This window comes from Actinia tenebrosa, unplaced genomic scaffold, assembly GCF_029948245.1.
Source record: "Actinia tenebrosa isolate PJP-AT-01 unplaced genomic scaffold, QUT_ActTen_1.0 PGA_scaffold1__47_contigs__length_23844297, whole genome shotgun sequence".
In the NCBI taxonomy this organism is placed as follows: Eukaryota; Metazoa; Cnidaria; class Anthozoa; order Actiniaria; family Actiniidae; genus Actinia; species Actinia tenebrosa.
The window spans coordinates 8314766-8331167 of NW_028292578.1; the positions used below are offsets into that span (position 1 = coordinate 8314766).

Genomic DNA, 16402 nt, shown 5'->3' on the forward strand with positions numbered 1-16402 from the left:
CGCGATTCACAACATGATATTGTCGCCACGCCGCCATTAGTAGTCAGTAGCCCGACAAAAACTGCTCTAAAAAAGCATGCGTCGGTGCCTGGGTGCTGTTTAATACTTCTGTAGTTATTATTATACTGAACTGAAAAGGTTTGTCTTTGACTTACAAATGTTGTTCACTAAGTTAGGTAAACAAGCGGGGAATATGACAGTCTGCATTTTACAGTATTTGTATTGTTAATCCTGACAGCAGTTTTCAAATATTTAATGCTTTAGTTCATATTCAATGGTTAAAAAGTAATTCAACACACCCTTTTTTACAGATTTCTGCCTCCTTTGCAAGGCACAGCGATCTAGACTTTACATATCAAGATACTTCTTATCTACCTTGGCAAGTGGAATACCCCTCCTGAATTTGAAAGAGCTTCCGTTGGCCATAATAACACAAAATATCAATCGCTTGACTATCGTGTCATAAGCACTAGTCCATGGTCAGTGGTGCTAAATATCAGCCAATCCGAGGTTAAGGAAAAAACTGGGTGAAGTTGACATTGCAGTGCATTGTGGGATTATGTCAAGGGCACGAAATAGACGCCCTCTTGGAAATATGTTCCCCAAACAGTCCCAAAATGTACTGCAATGCCAACAATAAGCGATTCCTCTACATAAAATATCTTCTACAATAATATAATATTGGAAGGCCGGGCTAGTCAACCAAGGTATATTATGGTCTGGCCTAAAAGCAGTTACTTGCACAAAGGACATCAGTTTGCTCCTAAATCTAGTCCAGAATGCAATGCGATCGTTATCTTAGAAAAGCCCCACGTTATATTTATCATACAGTTCTATATCAGATAAAAGATAGATCGATTCAAAATTTGTCCAGCAACATATCGCCAATTGTACCGTGATATGGACACAATATCACAGTTATTCTTTTTCATACGAAAAGAAGAACGTTAAAGAATGTTCGCGGTCATCTCAATAGCCAAAGTTCTTGAAGGATTTACTCAATGTCAGGAAGTAAATCTGGCCACTGGAAGTCGATCGAGAGGCGAAGAACACCTAGAATAGAAAATGAAGATTGAATTATATCAAATGCAACTGAATATTCTTTTATCACCTTTTAAAAAAATATACGGAACAAATATAATTCGTTAAAATACAAGATATGGCACATTAGTGCAATATGATGATGACACTTGCTGATCCCATATTTAACAAGTTACCTTTTCGTTTCTTTCACAGAGGAATCTAAACGTCTGGGCTCTTTTGTGCATGAAGACTCCATCCAACAACCCTGTCTCTACGGATCGTACTTCAATGGCCTTCTCGCCCCACCCCATTATCTGACAGCTACCAATACTTGCTGCAATACAGAGGTAATAACACGTTGATACTTTATTGGATATTTAAGAATGTGCCCGAGTACCGGTAATATTATATACTGCGAGGATCAGCTCAATTTGATACACTACAACCGCAGTACAAATATATAGTCTATATATATTCTCATATACAAATAACATATCCATAACTATATCGTACCTATTGCGTACGGCGTCTCTCCCCATTGCATGGTAGCGTGTCTCACTAGTTGACCATCAGTATCTACATATACTCCCTCAGCTGTTAAATTAAAATTAACAAATTAGTCGCCAAAGGTCGAAAAGAAAGTCCTATTACTGTTCTAGAACACAACTATTAAAACTACTTAAAAAGAGTTTGATTAGTCATTCCAAGCCCAAAAGGAATTATGCATGTAGTTATGCTAACAAACTACTTACTATTGTAACACAACAAAAGTTCCTTGCCACTTGAATCTATAAGGAAAATTAAAAGGAGGTAAATCAAGCTTTGGACAAAAACAGTAACAGGCCATAAGTAGAAGCACCATTTGTCTTTTATGACCTCTTGTTCTTACTTACTTGGAAGTGTTACGATAGAATGAGGATGGAATGGTTCTTGTAACTAAAATGTGGAGAAAAGATTGTCAAAACTTTATTATTATGGTTAGTGTTAGGATATCATTGATTGAGACATTACTAGTTCTAGAGGTTGTTTAATAGCTCACTCGCAGTCCGTCCAAATGCAGCTCAATTTGGAGGACATATCAATAGGTTTTCAATTCTCGGGAGATTGAAATTCTTTTTCGTCCTCCAAATCGAGCTCCTTTGACGTCACATGCTAAAGGGGGTATATATCACTAAATGTACGTGACCTACCGACCGACCTACCTTAGTGGGGATGTACAAATCGATGACGGTAGCGGAGTCCAAGTCTACAGCATGGAAACCTGTTAGACATAAATACCTCAGCTCTCATGGTATAATTATGAAAAAATACTTGTCTAACATTTTGGAAAACAATAAAGGAAAGGCTGACTGATAAATATGACAACTGAATAATTGTATAATTCAACAAAATGAGCGGAGATCTATCTTCCATTTCGTCGTGTATTGTTGGAATACAAAAAGACATTTTGGAAGTTTTCTCTACATACTGACCTACTTTAGATGCGTAACAGACTTTGAGTTTACTGTTCTCCTTCTCTATCGTCATGTTTAACAGAACTGGCTGATGTTTTAACTCGGGGAACGACTGACAACAGAAAACAAGATAAAGTCGTGAGCAAGCAGAAACACACCGCATACCAGTTTACACCACGAAAGACTCACCTTGAAAGCCATAAACTTATGGTAAGGTTTGGGTGCCCATGCATACACTTCAATACTAGACTGGGTGGCAAATGCAAGGAACTTGATTCGATGAAAATTCACTAGATTGAAGAAAAAGAACAAAATCTTAAAATTTTATCGACAGCCTGAAACAACCCTTGCAATGATCAAAGTCAGGGTACGGTAATGACAGACTAACCACTCAGAATGCGTGTAAGAATGATTACTCTTTAAAGGTCCAATCAGAATATGTGTAAGAATGATAAACTCTTTGAAGGTCCAATCATAATGCGTGTAAGAATGATTACTCTTTGAAGGTCCAATCAGAATGCGTGTAAGAATGATTACTCTTTGAAGGTCCAATCAGAATGCGTGTAAAAATGAATTGCAATAACAGCCAATCATATATATATAGTCGTATATATTTCTGTATGTCTATCTGTTTTATTTTATATACGTACCAACTTTATAGTGGATACATCCCTCAATATCACCCACAACTGTGTAGCCCCGCTGTCCACGATGATTACCCTGTAAACAATAAGACAACTCTATTATCCATAGACTGCATATGTCAAAGTTGATAGTATTAAAATAGGAGGTAAGCTAATAAATCAATAAACAATTCGTAGCCATATTATTTAATATATTATTTAATATATCACTAGGTTAAGACAAATTTCAAATTTTATTTATTTATTACTAACATTTTTCTTTGCTGGATTTGATAAATCGGTATATCAAGTTAGATTTATATTAATATATTTTTCTAGATTTTAACATATTTTTATAGATTTTATTTTTATTTCTATTTTATATCTTGCCTGGTGAACTGTTTCCATATGGGGTCTAGGACTCCTTTACGGATTATCCATATGGCTCTTTCTTCTCTCTATGTTCTCTTTTATTGCCATTAAATTGATTAAATAAATAAATAAATAAATATCGTTGTAGGACCGAACTTTTACGAGTTGTACGCTGCAAGAAGTGTTTGTCTAATCTATGTATTTACCACTCAAGGGTGGACGGAAGGTTGGCCTGTTCAAGGTGTTCTTACCTCTTCCCCCTTTAATATTTTGGCTTTAAGCCAGGACAAGTAGTACACTCTTAACTTGTTTCGCTTTCCTGGAAATTAAGACAATTAAGAAGAAAAGCAATCAAAATAAAAGATGTCTGGAAGCATAAACGCAAGTTAACACAATGGTAACTCTTTATGTAGATTAATTTACATATGCAGTACAACAACCTTAAAGTACTTTAGCTAGCGATGTGGCACTGTGGGAAAAAATAAATGAAAAAAACGCTGTCACTTACCGCTAATCGTAATGAGAACATTTATGCCCTCAAGAACATCGATCTGTTGGAATCGTCTCCTTGATATCAACTGGAATACTAGGGGAAAACATAATCACATTAAAACGTATTTACCAATACCCTATCCCTAAAATAAATGAATGAACGAACGAACGAATGAATGAATGAATAAACGAACGAACGCACGGATGGACGGATGGGTGGATGTATCGACGGATGGGTGGATGGATGGAAGGATGGGTGGACGGAATGGTGGACGGATGGGTGGATGGATGGAAGGATGGGTGGACGGAATGGTGGATGGATGGATGGATGGATAGTTCAGCAGTGTGACCTCTATGATAAATGCTTAACTAAGGAAGAACCTCATTTTTCAATATCTACCTTTGCCATTTCCACTTCTGTCAAGTAAATATAGTCCTGTTTCTGTGCCAATAAGAAGATTCACCCCTGGATAACGCAATAAATACATCTAGTTAATAGTGCATTTCTTGCAGGAACAGACCCTGCCGCGAGACAGAATAAATAATAGCCATTGATAACACGTACATGAGCTTAACAGAGGTCTTAACAGAGGTACAGATAGAATACAGAGTAGGAAGGACAACCAGTAAATGAATCTAACGAAAAAACCTGAATCCAGGCTCCGAGAAAACGATATAATAATAATCATGACTGCTTCCTTATTTCTTCGGCGCCTTGAATCGGACTTACCCCACAAAGCACCGCATAATACTTCTGTTCTAAACTTGTACTTGTACTTTCGTATTTGAGGCATCTGAAAAACCAAACAAATCATGTTATTTTTTAAAGTTAGAAGGCAAAAAAGATAGTTAAGATCAAAACAGCCAGCGCAAAAAGCACATTCTGTCTTAGTTACCGCAAAATCTTCTTGACTTGCAATCGATGTTCTCTCGGGGTCAAGATTAACTGACACCTCAGAGGGAGCCTGGGACTGGCGACCAAAACCAAAACTTCGTTGCTTAACCATTTTCTTTTCTTTAGCTGGTTCTTGCACGGCGGCAAAAGATGAAGCTATGGACTCGTCTGATGACTGCTGGCCTGGAGAACGCTTCATGGAATAAAAAGATAAATACATATGGCTGCATGATAAATAATGTAAAGGGACTGAGGAAGCATTTGTTTGTTTGGCGTCATCATGACGAAGTACCCGTAATGATCTAATAAAACGTTCATTGAGAGGCTCCGATTCCTCTTTATCAAAGTTTTGCTGAGGAAATCTTACGATTTGACCCTTCTTAAAATTGTCTCGAATACATGAAAATATAAAAATACCATTCAAACGAGGTTTCAAATATATAGGTGTTCGTAAAGCGAGAGAAGATAATATTAGCACCTTACCGATGATGGAGGTGACTGAGGGGGTTGACTTGTAGCTGGTAAAACATCAGGCAGGTTGCTACCTCTGGTAGGACTTTCTGATTCTGTCAGACTGGCGGTCGATGAACTGGACTGAAGAATGTAATGGACAAAGCATTGTTAGCTAGATATTTGGGCCATTAACCCAGCATTCCATGACACTACTACCCTTTCTGTGTACGATACTCAATATTACTCCGAGACAAAGAAAGAAAAGCACCGAAGTTCAAGGAAGTTACTGTGGCCGTCTCATCAGTATTTTCTACTTACATCTGACTGGTTGTCTTCGTCGTCTAGTCTCAGTGTGCCGTATTCTTCGTGTTCTTCTCCTACTGCTTCTGCTTCTTCTCGGGCAGCTATCATCAAAACAATCAATCACACTTTGGTTTTTGTTTATACTTAAATATGGTATAAAATATCATTTGTATAGAAAAGCATATAAAAGCAAAACGATCCATTAAAAATATATGACGACCACAAAATGGATAAAATTTACAGCTGAAGAGAAGGCGTATAAAAGTAACAAACAAAAAGTCCCTTTGGTCTCTAGGTAAAAAAAAACCGCGCCTGCAGAACAACGTAAAGTACAAACAACATGCCCGGGAATCTCGCCCAACCGTCATTCATCAAGTACTGCCTAGCATGACTTACTGTCGTGGTTGTGTCTTGTTAATGTACGTTCATCAACTCCATCTATGGACAATGACCTGCAGTGACAGACAAGATATGTTTAATATAACAAAACACCTTTTAAGTTTGACTATTATAATAACCCATACCCTGGTCTGTTGGGTTGTGCTGCTGGGACGTTATTTTCTGCGTGTCCCATAGCAAAACCCTCTTGATTAGTCTCCATACTATAAGCAGGGTGCATCTCGTTGTCATAGACACCAGTACCGACTCCATATGCTGCTGGTGCTTGACGTCTCTCCTGCGTCACAAAACAAACACAATTATGCATGTGGATATAAATTATATATATAGAATAAAAAATATCATTCACCATGGAAATATGATACTTATTCATTTGTAAAAAGACCACGACGTTTCGATAGCAAACTGCTAGTCTACAAATGACTGTCAATCGTGAGACATATGAATAAGTATCACTCATTAATCATATCCAAGTTGTAAAATGTAGTGGATGTGGTAAATGATACTTACAGGACTGCTAACGCTGTTACTTCGATAAGGTGTTTCATGTGGATGGTTGGCTGCCAAATAAAGATAGATACTATATTAACATCGATTAGTTCTTTGATTTGTCTCCCGACGACTCTCCCGACGACTCTCCCGACGACTCTCCCGACGACTCTCCCGACGACTCTCCCGACGACTCTCCCGACGACTCTCCCCACGACTCTCCCACGACTCTCCCCACGACTCTCCCCACGACTCTCCCCACGATTCTCCCGACACCTATAAACTTATAACTCCCTTGCAGTCCCCCTTGCATGTGATGTCAAAGCAGCTTGATCTGAGGGACAAAACAAAAGAATTCCAATCTCCTGAGAATTGGAAACCTATTGTTCTGTCTCCCAGATTGAGCTGCATTCCAAAGTGCTGCAAGGGGTCTATGTGAATACAAATGAACTTGTCGGCTTAGGAAGGTAGTTTTTATTATTTTGTTTTCATATAATTAATAGTTGGTAAGATTATGTTCTTTAGAAGAGTCATCCTGACCAGATGTAACCCAATAAAAGCATACCTTTATATGTTCCACCTTGCATCAGTGTTAAATTCCTTCTTAATGTTGAACGAGGATTGTCCGAACTGTGAAGCGTAAAATAATACATTTATAATAAATAATAGCTAAAAATGAAAATACACTACATAAATCTAATTTATTTGTTAAATAAGGGAGAGACAGACGAGGAAGAATAATGAATGCAATAATGTCTACCAACCTTCCTACCATATCTTCAGCAATCATTACAGCTAATAGTTGTTCGTCTTCATCTTCACTGCCAGAGAACTGATAATCAGGACCATCATGTTCTGAATAACCACCTTTAAAGGTAAAATATCACCCCGCACCCATTGTGAAAATGACACTATATATTAAGATCATAACATTTTTTTTCTTTTTGTATTTGTAAATGCAACAATAGGATCAGAAGTGAAATGTAGTGTTAAGGGTATGGTCACATATCACTATTAATACAGTACGTGTGCTATTGAATCAAGTAAAAACGAATGCTTTTAAAAGCATTTTGGCCTTGAACCAACAATAAAATGATTGAAATCACATACATTTGAAAGCTCTCTCCAGAGTGGAGATATTTGAAAACGAAGGCCTAGCATATCATGGTGGACAGCTGACGTCATTCACACCAGCACACCTGTTTTTCGCATCGGCGCAGATAATGTTATTGCATCCTTTCTGATCGTATCTGAGTCTTAAATTGTCATTAGTGTTGACGAGCGAAAACGCTCTGAAAAGGTTAGTGTGATCTCGAAGCTTTCGATGTGATTTAAGAAAGACGAAATTGGAACGCTCTAAAAACGCATTAGCGTAGGCACAACGGTTGAAAATTTAAGACTGTGGGAATCTTCTGGAAACTTTTGTTTTTATGAAAAGCATTATCATTTCCCATTGTAGTTTGTGTTAGGAAATATCACTCTTATAATGACTCTACCTTTCTTTTTTCTCATTCTGTCTACGAAATCTTTCAGTTCTATTCTGATCTTCCTTTCATTTGCTCGAGGATCTCTGATAAACTCATGCTGAAAAAGAAAAGGTAAATGAGTAGATCAAAATTGGCTCCAATGCCAAGAGAATATGAAGTAAGAGAGCACTACATATGATTCTCTTGCTTCATGAAGCAGTTTATTTGTGTCTCTCTTCTTCTTTGTTTCTCAATCACATACACCTACTTGCAAGAACGTTGTCATACGAAAATAGAACATTAGTGATTTAGTGGGATAGGAGTTATATTAAAAAACAAAAGAAGATCACTGAAGCTGAACTTTTTCCTTTGTCTTTTAATGTATTCCTTTCTCACTAAATTACTAATGTTCTAATATGGTATGACAACGTTCTTGCAAGTAGGTGTATACAACTATTTCAAAAAACCAAGCATAAAATGATAAAATCATTTTCATACATGAAATAATGACATCAGCACAGAAGAAAATAAGTTGACCACATTACTCACATATTGAGCATGGTATACAATATGTAATAAAACCTTCGACAAAATTTTTCGAAATAGCTGTATAAAAAATGCCCACTCCTGCTCATGCAGAAAGACCATCAACTAACCTGCAATAGCTGATCAGCTGTTGGCCTGTGTTGGTAGTCCTTTATCAAACAAGTGTTAACAAAGTTATGGAATCTCTTTGACCAAGATTTTTTAGATTTCAATCTTGGAGGTTCACTTCTTGGGATCAGGAACAGAGCTCTCATTGGATGCATATCACATAATGCTATAGGGAAAATAATAAAAGTATCATCAATGAAGAAAATAATACAACTAGGGTATCATCAATTGAAAACTGAAAAATAAATGAAGGAGAATTTGTGGATGGAAAATGTGGAACACACTACAGTGGTAATCAACTGAAGACAGCCGCTGAAGAAAATCTCTCTACTTTGAGAGAGCATTGTTTTGTTTAAGGTGGCAACACCCACTGCTATCAGGGCTGTCAGAATAAGTTGCTGCTAGCCGGACCTCTGGCAGTTGCTTTGAAGTTAACAACCAGCCACTTTTCTTCCTCTATATCATTTATTGGGTCATGAGTTGGAATATTGACTGAACCACATATGTAAATTGAATGCGTTTGATGTGTTGTTTATTCCCTTGCCAATCACCAAGTGATTTGAGTGTTGTGTGATGTATAGAGTGAATGTACTGGCAGTGCATGAAGGAGTGATCCTCACAGCTCAAGAGCCCCGTTACAGGGAGTGATGAGCAAGTAATGACTTACGTGGTTGAGATTCTGCCATTTCAATTGCTGTAATGCCTATAGACCACATATCACACTGCAAAAAAAGTTAATATGATTCAAAAATAAATCTGTGCCATTAAATAAACTGCTAATTGTAACAAGTCTCTGTCATGAGAACAGTATTGAGGAGTATAAGGAAAGAGGAAATATATTTCAGATATTGGCTTGAATACACAATACAGTCAACTCTTGTTACAGCAGACACAGTCAGGACCATCTCTTGGTGTCCCTAATAGGGAGTATCAGCAATAGCGAGAGTTAATCATGCCCATTTGTTCCTCAGTGTTTTCTTCTGGGGATTTTGCTTATGTCTGTAATATTGAGGCATCCCTAATATCGGGGTATCCACAAGGCAAGAGTTGAGTAAGGTTCAGACTAAGGTCCAAACATCAACAGTCTGGTACAGTGGTACTATTACTAACCCTATTGTCATAGGTAGCATCTGGCTGCTCATCGCATGCTATCACCTCTGGTGCCATCCTAAGTACAAAAATAACAATTTTAATATTTAGATCTTATTAACCGAGCGGGAGTTCTGTACGGGATAATCTTGACTGAGGTCGGAATGTACAGACCGAGGTCAAGATTATCCCGTACAGACCGACCAAGCTCGGTTGATAAGAGTTTTATTATATGACCACTTTTCATTGAAAAGGACAAAATGTTTTTGCTGTAAGATTAATATGCCATCGGACCGGTTAATACCGGAGAATCTAGACCAGTCCGTGATGCGATCTATCCAATCAGATTGCTCGATTTGCTAGTGTCATATAATAATAATATTTAATAATAATAATAATCAGATGGATATTACACTGTAATTTGAATGTTAGGAGACCCAACATTATTTCCATATAACAAAACTAAGGTGTGGTTCTAATATATTTATGGCATGCCGCGACACTTGAAATAACATGGCCAGTGATTGTCCCACTCATGTTCAGTGCAAGCTGTCAACACCACAGGTAGACTGTCATTGATGATGTTCCCATATTTATTGTATGTATTGCAGGCAAGTAGGTGACACTTGGGACATGACATACACATATCAGATGGACAGCAGCAATACCTATTAATAACATAGCTTCGTATATCCATGAGTAAAAAAGGTCTTATGCACCTCCTGGTGTGATTCATGAGTTATAATGACGATAAATAATAATAAAAGTCTAACTGCCAACATTACCAATATGGAGTACCAATAAATGTATTTCTTCTACCAATAGTCCTATCTAGCTGAGCACTGACACCAAAATCCACTACAAAACAAAAAGCATTGAAAATAAATGAATTGATTCAAATTAAAAGACTTTGCATGGTTAGTTTTCATTCGTTGGCTGGGCATTTCAAGCATCAGTTCTGGACTCTGGGTGAGACAAGAAAGAATACTGTTCATAGGTGGTAACAGTGAAACAATATAATCAAGTAAGTGTCTGGTTCAAAGACAACTAGTAAAGTACCCAGGTTGTTTACATCAGTTTTTGTATAACAACTGTTCCTACATTCTGTTAGGTTGCAAGTGCATGCTTTATGAGAGCACATAGCACCCTCAAGCTACAACATTTCTATTCATAATGAAGAAATAGAAAACGCGCGCATGTGCTGTCATAAAGCATGCGGGGGTTGGCAGAACACAAGAGAAGTGTTAGGAGAAGCACGACGCGTAGCGTGTAGTGCTTTATGACTGCACACAGCACAGTAAGCAAGTTTTTTATTTCTTTTATAAAATACAAATTACAATAATAGATAGGAATGACGCAACGGAAAGTGCGCATGTGTGCAATGTGCTGTCATGGAGCACACGCTCCAAACCAATCAGAACGCGACATTCATAGCAGTTATTTTATAATAATGGTTATTCTAATTTCTGTTTTATAGAGAAATATATTTTTGGCTTACTATGCTGTGTGTAGTTAAAGTGTAAAGCAATTGTGGAATGGCAGGACTTTTAAGTAGTTTGAGGAGCACCTAATTATGCAGCATGCTTTGCAGAATACTTCTCTTGTGTTCTGCCGGCCCCTGCATGCTTTATAACTATACACAACAGGTGTGATATTTTTATCAATAAAATACCTAATTTAACTTCAGCGCTGTCCGTTAGCAGAACATTTTGTCCTTTTATGTCTCTGTGAATCACATGATTCAAATGAAGATGACTAACTCCCTGAAATGCAAGCAAACTAGATTATAGCAGAAGAAAAGCAATTCATTAAAGAATCAATCATTTAAAATTGAAAAAAAACATTCTTGAGATTGTAATATTATGGGGAACAACAATCAACTTACATTCAAGACTTCCCTACAGATGTAAGATATCCATTCCTCTTTTAACGTCTTGTTTCTTGCAGCTAATTAAATAAATGTAACAGTGAATTACCACTGAAAAATATTTTCTTTACATTCAGTTTGTATACAATTTCAAAGAATGAATCAAAACAGTTCAGACTGCGTTTTGCAAACACCAATATTGAACAAATCTTCTCTTTAAATATCAAAACACTTATTTGTTCTCCTTATTAATACTTCTTAATTGATATAATTATGCTGCTAAGTGGAATCCTTGTCACATATGAGTACCATATTAGCTAGAACAGCACCATTATCATAAGATGTGTATTAAAATTTAAGGGAAATATGTGTAAAGAATGTAACTTACTTTTAACAAGATCTGTTACAGACCCAGCACCACAGAATTCCATAACAAGCTAAAAGAATAAGAAAATTCCTTATTGATGAAATACACTTAACCATTTGATGTATACATCACACCAAGAATGCACGCAGGAAGAAAAGCAGAAAATTATTATTCTGGAGGATAGCATAATTGTTGTTTTGGATTTTTATCTGTAAATTAATTTATAACTTAATTATTTTTTGAACTGACAACAGCATGCTATGGCCAATAATGGTAAGTGAAAATAAAAAAATTTGAATTCCCTTTATATATCATATAAAGAAAATAAATATAGAACAGAATGAGATAAAATAAGATAGAATGGAATGGAATGGAATAGAAATAGTCCTTGCATAAAAATATTAATTTCTCACCCATAGCTGGTCTTCTTGTCCTTGTAAAGCTTTTTTAATGAATGCACCATAATAGGTTGCAATATTTCTATGATTAGAAAACTAAAAATATCCAAAATATTATTATTACTGAAACTAAATAAAGCAGCAAAACACTATATTACAGATTCCTGGTGTTAACAAACAGACATCCGTTTCCATGAGTCTGGGAGCTTAGCATACTGCAGTTGGGGTTATTTAATGTAATAGGAATATAGAATATGGCGTGTCTGTTTATTGATGTGATATGAACATGATAGGAACAGTAGAACAAGAGAGAATCGGTTGTATTCTAGAAACATGAGCCATACAGTGTTTCTTTGACTCTCTGCTCTATCATGTAAACAAAAGTAGACATTTTTATATTTTTCATTTATTTTAATAAACCTTGTTTTCTGATATAGGTCGACATGGTTTTTCAAACATTTTCGCCAATCAAAGCACACTTAATAATAACAAAAAATATCAAACAAAATATTATCTTAATAACCTTTTTAAGGACATTTATCTCCAGCTTTATTTCTTCTTCCTCATCCTGTAAAAAGTATAAGCATTTTCATGATCATATTGATTAGAAAAAACATTTGACTCCTGGGTAGTATTGAGGTTTTTCAAACAGTGTTTTTTTCTGGATCTTGTTGTTTTGTGAGTTCTAGCAAAATTATATTTGAAATTTGGAATCATGCTATCTAGCTGTCATTCTTTTATGTTGATGCCCGACAACATTTACAAAAAAACTTGTCATTGTCACCACTGCAAAGTAAAGGAGTAGTGCACGCAGCTCAACAGGGTCAAACTGAAAGCATGTGAATGTGTATCTGGCAGCCACTATACAGGTCCATGTATGACCCCCCAGTTTAAGCTTTAACCTTTAGTTAGGTTTGATTTTGAGAGAGGAAAGGAAAAACCTGAGGGCCAGAAAACCCCCAGCTCAGATGGGACAGATAAAATTTGAAATCCAGATGAGGTGTGCATTTTAGCACCAAACCATGCTGACTCTGATGAATTTCTAGTGCAGAAGAGTTAAGGGGTTATTAAATAATACAATTTCCCCCAAAGAATAATTATTGTGATGTTCTAGTACCTCTGTAACATCCATAATCTTAATAGCTGCAAGTTGTCCTGTTCTCTTGTGGCGGCCCTGAAATTGATCATTACACCTGTTAGATGATTGGCCTGAATAATAGGATAACATTTAACATAATTTGACAAGACCAATGCTTGTTATCTGCAGCGGTTTACATAGTAGGACATTTGTGCAATTCACTACAGAGAACTTAATGACATGTATCATGTTCTCATAAAACCCTGCAGATAATACATTTATTGTGTCAACTTATCCTTGAGCTAATGAGAATGGAATGGGAATGAGTACCCAGGTGGGCAAACCAAGCTGTGGTTCTATTGGTTGACCATGGAATCCCCCCACCCCCCTCCCTATCTTGACTCTGATAATGTTCCTTACATTCAGAATGAAATTGATGGAAACAATCACTTTAGGGCTATAAACAAAAAAAAAAACTGTCCTTTTTTCATGAGGGTAGCACTTAATAGCCAATGGCTAACAAACCTGTGGCTCTCATTCCATGATGGAATTGGAATTTAGGAGTTGATTTTTGTGGGTGATCCAAAATTGCCACTGCACGCAGAAATTGAACCCATATTCATTCCCAATGCCCAATGCTATGATTATGGTTCTCATAACTGGTTTTAGTCACATACATGTACTCTAATCTAGTACCCCCTCATTTTTCACAAAACAAATCACTCAAAAAGGCACTGGGAATGAATATGGGTTCAATTTCTGCGTGTAGTGGCAATTTTGGACCACCCACCCACCCACCCTTATAAAATCCTGGATTTAAACCAATTGGAGGCAAATTTGTGAGTAAAGTTCAAATTTATATATTAGAAAACTAAAATATTATTTCTTTTTTCAGCAAATTTCTTCTCTGGGTTCTTTCGAAGAACCAATAAAATACTCAATAAGAAGAGATTACACTAAAATAAATATTATCGTGCTTGTCAGTCCCGTGTGAACAAACAAAAGAATGGACGCTAACGAATAATCAAATAATATACATTCCAGAACGTTCAACAATCTAGAAAACAATACATTTAGATCTGTTATTTTCATGTTAAATAACGCTATTCATTTCTTTCAGGGGTTAGTATCAGTGGTATAAATATACTTGCATTGATAATGAAACCAAATCTTTTTTTGAAAATTTTCCAACGGCGTGTGAACGATGTCAGCTAGCTAGGCTTCATAGTGTAAGATCTACTTTCCTTATTTTGTAGTTGACTTGTATACCTTATTCTATTCTTTGAACATCATAAACAATGTACATTAAAGCCTATATGCAGTTTAAGACCAGATGATGGCTTATGGTTTAGAGGAAATCAAGTGTAGAAAAAGACAATTTACTTGCGATCGAAGAGAATATATTTCAAAGTCCATGAAACCACGAACAGACTGATAGTAAATAATTTCATGTTATCATTTGTATTTAAATTTAGCGAAGATGACCACAACTTTATCTAAAGAGTTGCGTATTTCCCTGCTTTGATTCAAGTCTATGTTGTAGATTCAAAGACTTTTTTTAAATGCCATCCGCTTGGATCAGACAGTCGAATGTACAACTACAGCTTACCTTGTGGACCTGACCATACGTTCCATTGCCTACAACTTCGACTAGGTCAAATATTCCTGCAGGTTCCTTCAAAATAAAAACAATTAGTAACCTTTATGGTTCATATAATTCATATTTACGTTCCTCAACAAGGCGAGAGAAAAGGGTTTCTAATACTTTAATGTGTTATGGTTTTTATGCATGTCTGGTGAAACATGTCTGGCGGTAGACAAGATGCCAGTCCAATATCGAAAAAACTCAAACTGAAATCGAAATTCTGAGATAAGAATGTTTCATTTGAAAACAGCGGGATCTATTTCCTAAACACACTACTAAAATCGGTAGATGGTTTTTAGGAATAACTCGTAGAATGGCTAGCAGTTTTCATGAGAACTGTCAATAAGCCAGAGTGTCCTGCTAGTACTTTCATGATTTAGACAAGAGATGTTGTACTGTGATGCGCGCTGAAACACAAAAGTGAGCTTGTTGTTTTCTACCACAAACCTTTAACGTTGTCAAGTCGATATCGTCTAAGCCATAAGCCATCTTGATCAACAATGATCCAAATGTCTAGTGCCGCTGTAAAACTTCACACATCCAAGGCAACAAACTTTCAGAGGCAAATAATTTTTCGTTCACTTCCTGTGACGAGTTAAGCTCCACCAACGCCGTAATCCGGACAACAAATTGTTCTCATACTTTAGAACCTTGAGTCACAAAAACAGTTTAAAATTGCAGAGATCTTCTGGCGTCGTTTTTCCAATATTGTAACGACAATAATATTCAAGGAATAAACAGTTGTGTTCCCATCATGTCGACCATAACTACTCACAACAAGCAAGGAGGGGCTTGGGGCTGGTCACGTGATTCCACAGGGTACCCAAAAAAGCCCCCTCAACAGCCACAAGACCGTGATATAGTCTCCTTCCAATCACAGCCGCTTTCAGTGTCGTCACGCAACGCTTTGTCTGTGTGAGACTAGGTTTGATAGCGACGATCAGCCATTTCAAACTACTGACATGCAAGGCATTGTTTGTCTTCCAGAGGGCAAAACAATGCAAAGATGTGGAAATGACAACCCAAAGATGTTGAGAAATTTGCTCAATTATGGGACGGTCGATATTTTAAATTCCTCCATCCAAATTGTTTTGTAGTGAACTGTTAACATTTCTGTAACCATTTTTATATATTTGCCCCCTCAACAGCCCATATTTGTAATGCCTTGTGGTTAGCACTTATTCTTATTGGCAGAAAGGAGCAGCTATTGGATTATACGACAATAAAGAGCTGGAGATACTAGTAACATGATATGACATGCAAAACTCCTTTTCATCTATGTGAACGAGTGCTAATCATCAAAGTAATCCATTATTCAAAGTCCTTTGTCCCGAC

The 16402-nt window shown here is 36.7% G+C and overlaps 1 protein-coding gene across 1 annotated transcript; it reads right to left on the reverse strand.

Moving 5' to 3' along the window:
- Positions 1-236: 236 nt before the first annotated feature.
- On the reverse strand, positions 237-15853 carry LOC116300773 (serine/threonine-protein kinase mig-15). The gene is made up of 34 exons (XM_031709706.2): positions 15515-15853; positions 15032-15097; positions 13462-13518; positions 12868-12912; positions 12360-12440; positions 11968-12016; positions 11598-11659; positions 11385-11475; positions 10498-10570; positions 9734-9791; positions 9291-9345; positions 8626-8789; positions 8000-8087; positions 7268-7370; positions 7069-7133; positions 6525-6574; positions 6140-6291; positions 6012-6067; positions 5631-5716; positions 5343-5453; positions 4861-5052; positions 4695-4758; positions 4365-4430; positions 3981-4058; positions 3724-3791; positions 3128-3197; positions 2667-2767; positions 2496-2589; positions 2226-2284; positions 1917-1959; positions 1776-1811; positions 1537-1617; positions 1218-1357; positions 237-1053 (listed from the first exon to the last, which is right to left on the reverse strand). Exons 1-34 carry the CDS (start codon positions 15554-15556, stop codon positions 970-972), a joined length of 2730 nt encoding a protein of 909 aa, XP_031565566.2. The 5' UTR covers positions 15557-15853; the 3' UTR covers positions 237-969.
- Between the last annotated feature and the right edge of the window lie 549 nt (positions 15854-16402).